The sequence below is a fragment of the Castor canadensis genome, chromosome 13 (assembly GCF_047511655.1).
Source record: "Castor canadensis chromosome 13, mCasCan1.hap1v2, whole genome shotgun sequence".
Classification (NCBI taxonomy): domain Eukaryota; kingdom Metazoa; phylum Chordata; class Mammalia; order Rodentia; family Castoridae; genus Castor; species Castor canadensis.
Genome location: NC_133398.1, coordinates 122,436,035 through 122,450,186, shown reverse-complemented (window position 1 = coordinate 122,450,186; position 14,152 = coordinate 122,436,035). Strand labels below are relative to the sequence as shown.

The following is a 14,152-nucleotide window of genomic DNA, read 5'->3' as shown; positions in this document are numbered from 1 at the left end:
TCCTGTATGTATCAGACAACACACTCAACTCACAGTCACCCATACACTCCCACGCACTGTATATATTCAGACAACACACCCAGACTCAGTCACACACTTGCATGACTGCACATTTTCACACACAAATCACATGTGTACACGGAAATACACACTGACAATGAATACTCACAAACACACACACACCCTGCCACATACTGTACGTATCAGACAATACAGCTGGACTTGTGGTCACAAACTCACACATCCACTCCAACACAATATGCACACCAGACAATACACTCAGACTCAGTTGTACTCACACGCATACACTCTCACACACTGTATGTATCAGACACCATACTCCGACTCACAGACACACACACACACACACACACACACTCCCAAGTACTGGACGTATCAGACAATACGGATAGACTCACAGTCACACACTCACACATACACTCCCACACACTGTATATATTCAGACAACACACTCGGACTCACGGTCACACAGTCACTTGTACTCATCTGTACAGGGAAATACAGACTGAGAATGCACACTTACACACACACACTTGCACAGACACACACTCACACAAGCACACAGACCACCAGGCTTTTGCCAGCCAGGGTTTATAAATGCAAAGCCAGGGACACGGCAGAGCTGGCAGAGCCTTCCATGTCGGGCCCTACATGAATTGTCCACAACCTGTCATCCAAACCACAGACCCTGAGAACCACAGGGAGCACAGGGAAGGGGCCTGCAGAGGTGCTCACCGGCACTCAGCTGGCCCTGATGACCACTTGCCACAAGGGACAGTTAAAAGGGCTGCAAGGAGGTGGCAAACTTACCGGCTGGGCAGGGGGCCCTGGCTGGCCTGGGCCGGTGGGCACGGGGGCACTGGGTGGCGGCAGCACGGGGGCAAAACTCATTGCAGGCTCTGGGAAATGTTGCTGGAGGAGTGGAGGGTGGGTAGGGGCAGGGATGGAGCCCACCGACAGGCCAGGCTGCAGACAGAAGGGGCCACACTCAGCCACTGCCCTCAGTCCTCTCATCCCCATACCCAGCCCCCACTAGGAACCGTCCCAAGAGGGTGACTCAACAGAAGCCAGGTGTGGTGGCCCTACAGAATCATTAACAACACTCAACAGCCATAGATAGATAGCCACAGCTCCCAGCCAGGGAACGTTCTGGAACATAAACCTCATGGAGCTTTAGGCAAATGTGAGAAAAGATCATCACGAAGGTTTCGCAGAACCAAGGAGAAGGGCTCCTTAGGCCCCAGATGGGGGGCAGCTTATGGACTAGATGACTCGGTATAGGATGAATTCATACAGGTAATTTACAGAATATAAGAAGTGAAAACAAAAGGCACTTGGTGCGCTGGGGGAAGCAGCAGGCCACACAGGTGCAGGGAGCAAAACTGGTACAGGTAAGGCCCTCGGCAAGGCAGGGTCCTCTGAGGCTCAGCCATGAGGAGAGAGGAATGGGGTCACAGACAGGACGCCAGCCCCCGCTGCCAGTGGCTACCTAAATGAGGTGGCAAGAGAAGGGGAAGTCTGAGCCCTTGGATATTGGATGCCAGTAAGGAATCACTGCTAATTTGTTGATTTTGGGTGGCCCAATTACATTATTGTGTTTTGTCCTTATTGTGTAGACTGCCATATTTATGGGAAAAACGTCTTGCTCTCTGGGATTTACTTCATACCACCGGTGACTTCTGAGACAGGGCTCATGGTTCATACTGCCCTGTACTGAATGTCCTCTTGGGTTCTCTGGTGGCATGAGGAAAGGGGTTTTCAAAACTGCTCTCCCTCACTTCACCTTTCACAGTCAATGCTTACACAAGGGTGGCATGGGCGGTGGAGGGGAAAAGACAAACAGAGCAGCCATATTTGGGATCAAGTCTCCGACCTGGGTTTGCTGATGTCATAGAGCAGATGAGTTGGCCCCAACTAAGCCAGACTGCTCATCTGTTAGCTCTGGCCTCTGTGCACAGCGTGGGAGCTCATACAGGGCCTTGGTGGCCTCAGATAAATGAGTGGCCCCTTATTTCTGGTGATCCTCCTTTTCCTCCTCCACCAAGTTCCAGGGCACATGGCCACAGCAACAGTCCCCTCACGAAGGGCAAGGAGGATAGGATGAGCCCTTAGCACACCCAGGCCCCATCCTTTCTAAGATGTCTTTGTGTCAATAGGCAGGGAGACGGGAGAAAGAGCTTTGGCCCTGAATCACAGCTATAACCTCCCCACACAGGGCCTCCTGACATAAACGCAGACGGTGACACTGATTACATCAATGAGAACACACATGATAGACCTGGCCTGGGGGAGACCCAGACAGTGGGTTTGGAAGGCTTGAGAGCTGGCAGAACATCTGGCTCAGCCCCTACTTGGGCAATCCTCATCGGAACAGCCCTTTCTTAAATGAGCCCTTCTCCCACTTCATTGGATGAAATTATAAACGCAAATCGCCAATGAGTCCGGACACAGCCAAGGGCTTCAACTGCTTCTCCAAAAAGATGTTTTGGACCTTTCCAACTGCCCAGGCCTACGGTAGACAGAAGGGGAAGACAGAAACCGAGGCCAGTTTGAAGAACCAACGTGCAGGGGAGAGCCAACTCAAAGCTCAGTCAGTGCCAAGAAGATGTCACAGCAGCAAAAGTGTGCAAGTGACAACAGGGGTGACCAAGGCACCAGGCAGAGGGCTTCCAGAGGGGAGGGATGAAGACCAAGCCTACCCACAGGCTGGAGTCTAAATCACCCTCTGAGGACTCAGCTCCACCACCTAGACCACAGGCAAATTCTCCATGGCTAAGCATTTGGGATTGTGAAGCGAGCAATTGCTTTGCTTTCTTCAGTGTTTAAAAAAAAAGAAGAAGAAGAAGAAGCAAAAGAAAAAAACAAATGCCCAGCGTGACCCCCCTCTCTTACTTTGTTGCTCTTACACATCACTTCACAGGCGTCCTTGCAGCCTGGGGCTCACTCCTGCCTCCTGAAAACCCTCTCATTGGAAAATGTTCCCCATGCCTCGCTGACCCAGAACTCTGACTTTCCAAGGCTGCCCCTCTCTGGGGCAGACATGCCAGGTTGCTCCTCTATAGCTCTTGTGAGGCTGGATGGTGTGGTTAAATCTAGGGCTCATTATTACAAATGCATTTCCATCATGTGGGGAAAGAAAGAAAAAAGTCTCAGGCCCAAGCCTCAGTAGGCAGGCTCCATGCATCTGTGTGCTGTCACTGACCACCGGTGCCTACCCCAGGATGAGTCCTAATGGGCTTATCACAGCCCCTGAAGCCCTGGGTTCTTTCTCCTGGGTTGGTCTCCTGACTGTGTACTTCTTACAGGTAGGGCTTACATTAAGGGTACTGGGCCTCCATTTCAAGCAAAGATGAGGTTTTCTGTGAGGCCCACAGACCTGCTTCTGTAAGTCTCCCAGGGGAAGGGTGGCTAGGAACTGACCACAAGCCACTTTAATCCTGGCCACAGGCAGCAAAGCTTGGACAACCCTCACAGACAGTCTCTGGGGCCCTCAGACAAGGAGGCTGAGAAGACAGGGCAGGGGTAGCATTCATACTCACCACAGCAACAGGCTGCTGGAAGGTCCCCATGGAGGGCAGGCTGGGTGGCAGGCCAGGCCCCTCGCTCACAGGGGGGCTGCACACGCACGGGGCCGAGGGTGGAGCAGTGTCCACGAGGGAGCTAAGTACCATGCTCTGCTGGCTGCTCTGTGAGTCTGAGTACACTGTAGAGCCCTGGCCACTGTCAAAGGTGCTGTCCGCTGGGGAGGACATTAGGACTTAGCACAGACACTTCCAAATGCCACCGCCCACCCCCTAGAGCACTGCACACAAATGGTGATTTGTTCCTGTATTCTCTTCTGAGAAACAAAGACAGGGTTTTTTTTTCCAAATTACATAAATGATACATGAATGCTGTTGAGACAATCACATGCCACAGAGCAGGATAGAAGAGCTGCACCTGTGCTCCCACCCTGCCACAACCTGATGTCAGGGCATACAACACCATTCCCCACCCACCCTGGCACACAGATGCAGAACCTGTAGCGTTTCGAGAGTAAGCACTCATTCTAGCCCTTACAGGCACAAGGAGCATAGGAGGCTGATGCAACGCTCCAGGTAAGAGAAAGCTAATGTTTCAGTTGTGGAAGAAACATCACCATGTTTTATAAGGGGGTGAGTCTCCAGACTCTGAACATCTTCATACACGTGGCAAAAGGCCTGTACTGGGAGGATGGGACCACGAACTATGTCTAACTTGGCTGAAAAATGGGGCTGAGATCCCCTTGGTGAGACCTGGAGAGAGCGCCGCATCTGCCATGCAGGAAACAAAGAGGCAGAAGCAACACTGAGCATTCACCGCCCCAGGAGCTGGCCTCACACAGGTCAGGCCAGCACGGCCTCATCAACTGTGGATATGGCAGACAGTCCCACCTGTACATGGGGCACAGGCAGGAACCGGTGCCCTCGGCCCACACGCTCTGCCTCACCAAGAGTGCCTAGGAAGACAGTTTGCCTGCATGGTCATGCCAGTGAACAGTGAAAATTGGAAACCTGTCTGAAATGGCACTTCTGGATTACTGCTTCCAGATTCCAAAAACCACAGGCATTGGGATTTGCCACCTCCGAAAACCAAGCTATCTTTATAAGGGGCCACATGTCAGACTATTGTGAGTACTATGTCCACTGATCATTTAAATAAAGCCAAGGGAAAGTCTCACTGGCTTTGCATTAACACATTTTTTCCAAAAGACTGCTCAGAACTTATTTTAACCTAAGAAGACACAAGGAATGTTGAGGCTTAATTGGGCAAAACCAATTAGACAAGTGGCTCTGATTTTTAATGAGCCAACAGGTCATTAAGGTAGTCATTTCCACCTAGGCAGACAGGGAGAGGGAAAGGGAGGGGAGGAAAAATGTGTACAGTCTGACAAGCTTCAAGTGGAGCAACTCTAACTATGTGTATAATGTTTTACAGGTTGAAAGTGGTTGTGTTCACTATTTGTAAGATTAAAAATTAATTTTAGAAGTCCTTTTGGGACCCACTGGTAAGCTGCGTTGTTGCAGTCCTCAGCTGCTTAGGTACTGTGGCAGTGGAAGCTTCCCACTGAGTTTGGTCAGGACTCCTAACAGGAGAATCATGAAAGGTGACCCACTGTTGCATCTTCGAACATAGAAACGCATGTCTGTTTGCCAACTCTGTCACACACAGGTCCTGCTCAGCTGTGTGTGACATCCTCATCAGCTCACCATGAGGTGCGGCATGGCTGGCCATCATGGAACATTCTGTGGCCAGCAGGGAGAATGAACACAGGAGAGGCCAGGGCAAAGGGCAGAAGGGTGTATGAGGGATGCTATCCATTGTCAAATAAAGGGAATGTGGGGTGCACACTGTGTGTTCACACACGCATCTACACGTGCATGTGTGCGAGCATGTGTGGAAGCATGCATGGGGTGCACACATGGTCAGATGTTTATGGCAGTGGGCATGCATCAGTGTCCATGTGTGTGCACACATGTGGTATGTATGTATGTATAGGACACATGGTCTATGTACATGCATACATGCGTATGTATCTGCCTTGTGGGCATGTGTATTTGTGTGACCACATGTGTCACACATTCTCTCCAGAAGGACAGTTAAGACACCTGTGGTATCCGTTGGCTTTGGGAGAACAATTAAGTGACTTGCTGTCCACCCTTTCAGACTTTTTGAATTCTGTATTGCATGACTGTAACATCTATTTGACAGAAATTACAACAAATGAGTAAAGGCACTTTGAGAAGGCTGGCCATGGCTTCTGTGCATAGCACACAGGTGTTCTGTTTGCAGAGAGAATGCCCACACCAGACAGAGTGCCCATTCCACACCTCTGTGGATTTTCTCATTGTGGGTCAAACCTTTCTTACAACATCTGACCACAAGCTGAACATAGTTCTAGGTCCCCAAGAAATGGAGAGTTTTAATTTCCCATCCTAGAAACTGTCTGACAATTACAATTCTAATGCATGTGGTGGTGTGTCAGATAAGAGAACATCTTCCCCCCCCCACACACAAATCTGTGCTGTTATTAACTTTAGGTTTATCAGGAAATAGGGCAATGATGTAGCAACTATCTCCAAACAAAGCTGAGTAGTTTGGAGTGAAGTAAATAACGGGCAGACTATCATAAAAGTGAGGGTGGCTCCCCTGAATCGCCTGAACTTAAGTAGCCTACTCTGAATAAATGAAGGATTTGTATGTTACATAAATTAAATCGTCTCAGTCTTGAAATATTGGCCAGGGAAAATCACTGAGCTCTGTAGTTCTACCCCAGGCTGATTCAGAGTTGACAAAGTCTCATCCCCCACCCCCCCACCCCCACCCCTCAGCATATTGCTGAATTTGTGGACACTGAGATCAAACGCAGGATACTTTTCTGCCTACCATGCAGAAGATACTGGCTCCTCTCAAAATGGTCTTAGACGAAGCCTGCTTCAAAGTGTCTCCCAATTCATTGGTTACACCCCCGTGAACACGTATAAAAGGTCTCACAGGCTTTCCAGTAGGTGGGAGATAACAGAGGAGATGGACAATCCAGTGACAAACACCCTAGTCAAGGCAGCCCACTTTGGTCATGGTAACCATGCCCCTCCAATGAGTTTAGTGACACCTCACCTGGCCCTCACATCCCTCCCACCCCAGGAGGCTGAGACTGTTTTCCTCAGACAGGGTAAGGAACCTACACCAAGTCCACAAACTCAGTGGGGAGTCAGGATAGATCTGGCTCAGGTGTTTGACCCCATCTGATCTTAGAAGCCAGACTCCAGAATACTTAACCCCCTTTTGGTCACAGGTGGCTGGAGGACTTAGGTAAAATCCCAGTCCCTTCCCTAGAACCAAGCTTACCCATACCTACCATCCACACTCTGCAGGGTACACTGTGGGAACTGGATCCAAACTGACCAAGGAATCAGGTCCTGTGTGTCCCAGCACCTGGGGACTGTCTCTTGGCCCAACCACCCCAAGAGGGCCCAACCACACCCTCTTTCAAATATCGCAATGTGCCCTGGCACCAAGAAGGCTGGCAGGAAGTAAGCCTGACACAGGTAATGGAAGCCCAGCCAGAGTTCCTGGGGGCCACCTACAGCTGGAGGCAATAATCCAGCTATGTGAGGACAGCTCGGAGCTCACCATAGGCTGTGCTATACTGACTCTGACCTGCCTTCCTTACAGAGCATCTAATAAAGGGTGAAGCTTTTCTTTTTCTTTGTTTTTTTTTTTGGTGGGGGGAGTGGTTACTGGGGCTTGAACTCAGGGCCTTATGCTTGCTAGGCAGGCGCTCTTCATTTGGTCCACATTCCCAGTCCTTTTTGCTTTAGGTTATTTTTTAAATAGGGTCTGGCATTTTTGCCCAGACTTCATCCTGCATAGCTGGGACCACAAACATGTACCACCACACCCAGATCACTGACTGAGATAAGATCTCCCTAACTTTTTGCCCAATCTCTGCTTTCCTTGTAGCTAGTGTGAGCCATTGCACCTGATTAAGACTTTGTTTTTCTTTGCCTTTCAGTGGTTTCATGGTGGCCCAACTCCATGTACTCACAGGCCAGGGAGGTGGCACTAGCCGGCAGCATGGGGGGAAGAAGGTGCTGGTCCACCTCAGGTTCTTCAGGCTCTGGTTGCCCAGGCTGCCCGGCCTGTGAGTGGTAGGTCACCTGGACCTGCAGGGGCGCTGGCGGACCCCTGGCCTTGTCAGGGCTGCCTGAGTCCTTCAGCTCCTGGGACTGCAGTGCAGGCCAAATCCTCTCCCGCCGCCACTGGATCAACGCCACACGGTCACGAATGGACTTGGCCACAATCTTCACGTCACTCTCATGGAAGAATCCAGAGTCAATCTGCAAAGACAGACTTGTCAGTGCCTTAGGGACCAGCAGGCCCATCTCATACCCCATCTCATACCTCATATCTCACACCCCACGGCTTGGGACATACCATAGCTCTTGCCTGTGGCTCCTGCTTGTGAGGTCCTTTCCTTGGGGGCCCACTCAGCCTCCCCTAAATTGGTTTGTCTCAGGAGGACACTCTTGTCACCCCTCCCTGGCTTCTACTGACATCAGCAGCATCCAGCTCCCAAATCCTCCCAGGCCCTGACATACCTTCTAAAGAGAGAAGAGTTCTATTGTGTCCCTGGAGAGCAGTACAGTGTACACTGGTACCTGACAAAACCCTAAACTCCATTTTCCACACAGAGTTTTGCCAAAGAGCCCCCGGACCTCAGGAAACAATGTGAACTCACTGAGAATATCCACAGCTAAATCATGACCACTATTCTGAAGACAGAGACCCCTGTCCAAGGGGCAGCTCCAGCTGGACTGTAGATGGTGACCACAACACATGAAAACTGATCAGGACTAAGATCCCAAATCCACCCGGCTGTTGAGGACCTCACTCCTAAGGATCCTAAGTGGACTCGGAGGGGGGTGGCAGCAACCAATGGGCATCCTGGCGAGGGACCAGGTGATGCGGAGGACAAGTGACTGTGAGGGACTGACCAGAAAAGAACAAACAGAGGAACAGGGACAGCCAGGCTCCTTCCATAAGGAAAGGCAGGACTCTGGATCAGGGAACTGTAGTGCTGATGGGAACCAGAGCTGTCAGTGACAACTGCACAACAGATGGAGGCATTATGTATACAGCCAGGTGCTCATGGCTCACCTTAGTAATCTTAGCTTCTCAGGAGGTTGAGATTGGGATGATTGAAATTTGAGGCCAGCCCTGGACAAATAGTTCTTGAGCCTCCCCCCCCACACCTCCATCTCCAAAATAACCAGAGTGAAAATGAACTGGCGGTATGGCTCAAGGGGTAGAGTACCTGCTTTGCAAGTGAGAAACCCAGAGTTCAAACCCCAGTCCCACCAAAAAAAAAAAGACACATGCACACAGATGGCTAGGGGGTGTGTGTGTGTGCGCTCATGTAAACGTGCAGCTACTCACATTCTTGTGAGCTCTGTCCATCCCAAGGGCCTGGGATCAACAACATCCACAGCCCCAGGTGCTGCGATAGGAAACCAGAGCCACTCGAAGGGCCAGTGGTTTAGGGCCGAGCAGGAAAATGAGGAGACTAAGTCCAGCTCGAGGGACGTAGGAGTTCAGGGAACACATGGTGCTCAGGGAATGACTGGGACAGGCAAAGTGACATGTACATCAGTGCCAAGGCCATCCTCTAGCAAACCCAGGACATCTGAGCCTCGAAATGAGCAATGGTATGATGATGCCTGGAAGGACATTTCCACAAATTCTGACATGCATTGTGCATTTTGTGTGTGGGATGCAAATACCTATTGGGGGCAGAAGGGACAGGGTGTCCCAGTCCCTTGCCTCTTGTTTTCTGACTCCTCATCTATCTCTCTAAGTCAGTCTCTCCCCGCTCTCCCTCCTTCCTTCCTCCCTTTCTCTAGGGCATCATTGCTCCAGGTGAAGCCAGTGCATAAGCTGCTCTCTGCAGAGACCCACATGGCAGGGAGCTGGGGTCTCCTGCTACTACAGCCAGTCAGGTCTGAGCCCGAAGCCGTGACCCACACTTGACTGTGCCTCATGGGGAGCCCTGAGCTGCCCTGACCCCAACCTTGAGACGGCCAGAGCGTTGTAAACATTCTGGCTGGGAGTGATGAGTTACAAAGCAATGGGCAGCTCGCACATGGAACCTGACCTATTGAACAAAGTAGAATACTGTGCTATGTCCACAGGGAGATAAGAGAAATAAATGAGTGGAAAGTTTGGTGGACAACAGGACATTCACATAATTTTAAAGCACCTCCCACAAGACAGTGACCCACATGGAGAAGCCACAGGGTGTCCCTGTCCCCAGACATCCTACAAAGTGGAACAGCCATTACCATGTGCCCCCAGGTGGGAGGTGGTGAGAATGTAGCCCCTCCTGTGAGATTCCTGCAGAGGCATGGCCTGACTGAGTGTGTCCCACCTCAGAGAGACACCTAAGCCCTTCCTAAGGGTCAGACCACAGAAGTCAGGGGACTGAAGGAGCCAAGGTGCTATGTGATGATGCTGCTGGGACACTAGGGACCTGAGCAGCCTGAGGATAGGACAGTGGTGATGTGTCAATAGCACGCTTGATGCTGATTGCTGTATGTGGTCATGCAGGAGGATGTCCATTGTAGCATATGGACATGAAAATATTCAAGGTGATGGGCAGCAGGCCAGTAACATTCTCAAATGGCTCATGGGGAAAAATAGTTCTTTGTGGTACCTTTGCAACTTGTCAAGTGAGTCTGTGATCATTGCAAAACAGTTTATTTTGAAAGACAACTCTGCTTGTCAGAATGATGCTCTCCCATGGAAGCATCCCAGGTCAAAGCCTTACTGACTGTGGCAGAGGCCGAAGCAAGCTGGGCATGTGGCTGTAGGGAGGATGAGAGTTCTCAGTAGGATAGGCCCAAACTTAGGGCCCAGCCCCCCAAAATAGGATGCTCTATGTTCCATGAGAGGGAGACCAGGCCTTGGGTCCTCTTCTGGCCTTACAGTTGGGAGGAGACTTTTTCTAGGGAGTCCCAGACTCCAGCTTTGTGGGAAAGCTAATGCTGGACAGGCCTGACTGAAGTCGGTTTGGGCTGGCAAGGGCAGTCCCCAGGCAGGTATTGTTACTGTTGGTGATGACACCTGGGGACAGGTGTGCAAAGGCAATGGGAGCATGTGGCCAAGGCCATCCCTATGGCTCCAAGTGACCTCTGGTTACACCAAGGCTGGCGGCCCCACGCCTCTGCCTGTGCATGGTCTATCTGACTAAAAGCTGTCAAAGAAAGCAGCCCCTCCCAGGTTGCTTCTATTTCCTGCAACACAGCAGCCGTGGTCTGTTTGTCTTTAGAGCCTTCCTCACCAAGGTCCTTCTATTTTTTTCCCAAATGGGGAAGAATGTAGCCATAGTCTGGGCCACACTGGTGGAAAGGCTCAGGGAAGAGCTCAGAGAAGAACTCAGGGAAGGCTCAGGGAAGCGCTGGCCCAAGAATCATGCCCCTGAGGATGGGGTCTGAATGTCTGGAGATCATTTTAGATCAAAGGCAGCCAAGGACCCTACAGAACTCACTTATCTTTGCTCTCTGTCATGCTGACCTCCAACTCCCACGCACCCATGTCCCCTTCTTCATCCTCATCTCCCTCAAGGTGGCTCCAGGAGGCCTCATCTGGATTCTAGAGCATCTTCAACACCTTACACCTGTGCACCTTGGTTGGAAGAGCAGTCTCAGACCCCAGTGTCTCCCAAGACTTAGGGTGCAGTGCTGTATGGTATAGGTTCCCTGCAGCCTGGACCCAGAGAAGGGCTGGCAGCAGGTCCAAGGAAGGGGGAGCTTTGGAACTTCCAGGAATGACTCTGAAGTCTCTGACATGCATGAAGAAGGAGAGTAAGGCTGGAACCTGGGGCTCAGCACCCAGCCTGAGGCCCAGCAATGCAAAGATCATTGCTGAAAGACAGGCCCATGTGCGGCTGTTCACCGAATGGAATCTGTCTTGGGAATCCATGGCTTTTGGCTAGTCACAGGTGTCTTCCAGACTGGGCCTGTTTTGTTTCTTCAGCAGAGTATAGGACACACATTATTTGACTATTCTTTTTAACTGGACACCAGTCATCTCCTTCTTCTACATGGATGCTCCATTTCATGGATGGCAGGTCTTGTGATGAAAGCAATGCAGTAAGAGACAGAAGAGGGCAGGAGGGAGGCATAGGAGGGGAGAAAAGATGGGGGAAGCAAGGGAGGGTGCCAGGGCCAGGGGCCTACCTGGAACTGACATGGGAATATAGCCTGTGAGTTCAGCCAAGTGCCAGGAACCGGCTGAGGTGAGGCACATCCACAATGGCTCTGCCCTATGGGAGGCCATGCCACTCTCTACCTTGATGACAAGCAGAGATGATGTGGAGTCTTGGGAGGTACCTCTTTTTTTTTTTTTGGAAGCAGCTGAGCAGAACATGTCTGGGTATGGGCATTGTGTCTTACAAAGGTACTGAAGCCTAACTGGGAGGCCAAGGTCTGGTTGTAGCCTAGACATTGAGAATCCACTTATCTGGGATCCCGGGCACCTTCCTGGGCATACTCACTGCCTACACTGGAATCACTTCTGCTGAGCCCCAATATCCTCTTGTCATGACTCACCTGTCTTGTAGCCCCTGACCTCAAGGCTTAGCTCCCAAATCCCAGCAGGCACCACCACATTTACAGAAGGAATGAGAGAATCTCATGTCACCTGGTATTGCTGAGGTGATTCTGCCACATTAAAACCAGTTAAAATCACTATCTCCACTCTTGCTACTGATAGCCTCAAAACATACTTCCTGCAAGGCCAGAATCAGCATGGTACCCCACAACCCCCCTCCAACCTTCCCAAGAAGCTGCCTGCCCTCCCCTATCACCCCCAGCCCAGACCAGACAGCAGTGTACCCTGGATGCTCTCAGGAAGTAGTTAGCACCAAACATTGGCTCCCAGGCTGCACACAGCAGCCATGCCATCTCAAATGACACTTACTATTTGCAATAAAAACCATAAGAGGACAAGTTATTGCATCAGGGAACAGAAGCAGTGCTCCTGAGAGCACAGGACACGTGTGCTAATGACCATCCAAATGCAGCACAAAGTAAACACGGACCATTAAAATTGAAAACGCACCTCTGTGACATACAGCCACCATCATAAGCCATGGGAGGCCCTCCTGGAAGCACAGACCTGCTCACTGCAGCGGTTTCTGTGTCTGACCAGAGCTGTGACCAGAGGCAAGCCAGGGGGATGGGGCAGCCTGAGGACACAGGTGACCACCTCACATCTCTAGAGGTGATAGTGCAGCAAGTCCCCTAGAGAAGCCAGCCTGGGTTCCAGCCCAACAGTGGTATATTACTGCTACCCTCACCACGAAACTGTAGCCTCACATAGGGGTTGTTGCCCAGGAAAAGGCAGGGGCCTGGCCACAGTCCCAGGAAGCATCTTTTCTCTTCAGGTCCTAGGTACTGAGGCCCTGTAGGAGGATGTCCTCTGGACATCCTGGAGAGGCATCAGGAGCTTCCCAACCTGCAGCTGTTGAGAGGCCAGAGTGGCACAAGGCACACCCCCAGCAGCCCTATAGCCTGGGACCCCCACAGAACCTTAGCTTCCCCCGATCCATCAGCAACATGGCAAACCCCAAGAGCAGCTCGAAGTTACCCCAGTTCCCTGGGGGTCATGGCTACAGGAATCCCAGTTGAAGGCTGCTACTCCCTTCCTAGCTGGCCTCCAAGTTTAATATAAACCCACTGCCCCATGGACCCCTTGTGTACTTCATGCCCTGGCTCACAGATGAGCAGGAGGAGCTATTTTCAGGGTAGACAAATGCAAGGCTCACTGAGCCCCACCATCCCAACTCTGAGTGCTCACACATCTTCTGTAGCATCACCAAGCCTCAGTTTCCCAATCTGAGAAGGGGTCTCATGGAGCAAAGGCAGGAACAGCACCTGACCCCTTAGGGCCCATGGGGCATGGACTTCCCTCCCACCTTCCCTAACCCCAACCAGGAATGTGCCGGCTTCTCCTGACTGGAAGATTGAAGAATCTGTGCCTCTGGGACTTATTATAAAAAACAAAATTTAAAAACAAATTCAAAAGGACAAATACCTTTCTGGTGATGATGTGTCAAGCCCCTGGCTCTCCTGCACTGAGCCACTTCCTCATTTCTACTAGGCTTCTTCCCTAAATATTGGTGGCCTGTTTATTTCTATTTCTAATTTGACACCTTCTTACCCTGCAACAAGGAAGGCCTTTCTGGATTCCTGTCCCCTATGGCATGCCCCTCTGTGACTTTCCCTTTCCTGCTTATCTTCTGGGTGCAGACTTTAACACCCTTCTCAGTCATCTGTCTGGCTGGTCGTATAAGCTGATTCACCTTTTGTAATTAATATCACAGATGTACACACACACACACACACACACCTCCGTCTGCAAACTCAAACAGCCCCTCTGGCCCAGGGTAGCACCACACAGTAGAACTCGATGATGGAAGTCTATGCCGTTCTATGTAAGAGCCACTAGCTCCACGTGGTATTAAGCACTCAGAATGGGACCAGTGAGACAGAATTGTACATTTTAATTGAATTAATTAAATTTAAAATCAATTAGATTTTAGTAGCCACAA

The 14,152-nt window shown here is 50.9% G+C and overlaps 1 protein-coding gene across 15 annotated transcripts in view; it reads right to left on the bottom strand.

Annotated features, from left to right (window-relative positions):
* Wnk2 (WNK lysine deficient protein kinase 2) overlaps nt 1-14,152 on the bottom strand; it is a 128,608-nt gene that overhangs the window by 63,327 nt on the left and 51,129 nt on the right. For 14 of the 15 annotated variants that reach the window (XM_020186437.2, XM_074052515.1, XM_020186473.2 and 11 more), the window contains 3 exons: nt 7,589-7,880; nt 3,561-3,760; nt 832-987 (listed from right to left, as the gene is read on the bottom strand). In XM_020186437.2, the coding sequence (XP_020042026.2) occupies nt 832-987; nt 3,561-3,760; nt 7,589-7,880 (648 nt within the window). The remainder of the gene's footprint in view (nt 1-831; nt 988-3,560; nt 3,761-7,588; nt 7,881-14,152) is intronic. The other variant, XM_020186429.2, reaches the window with a different exon arrangement.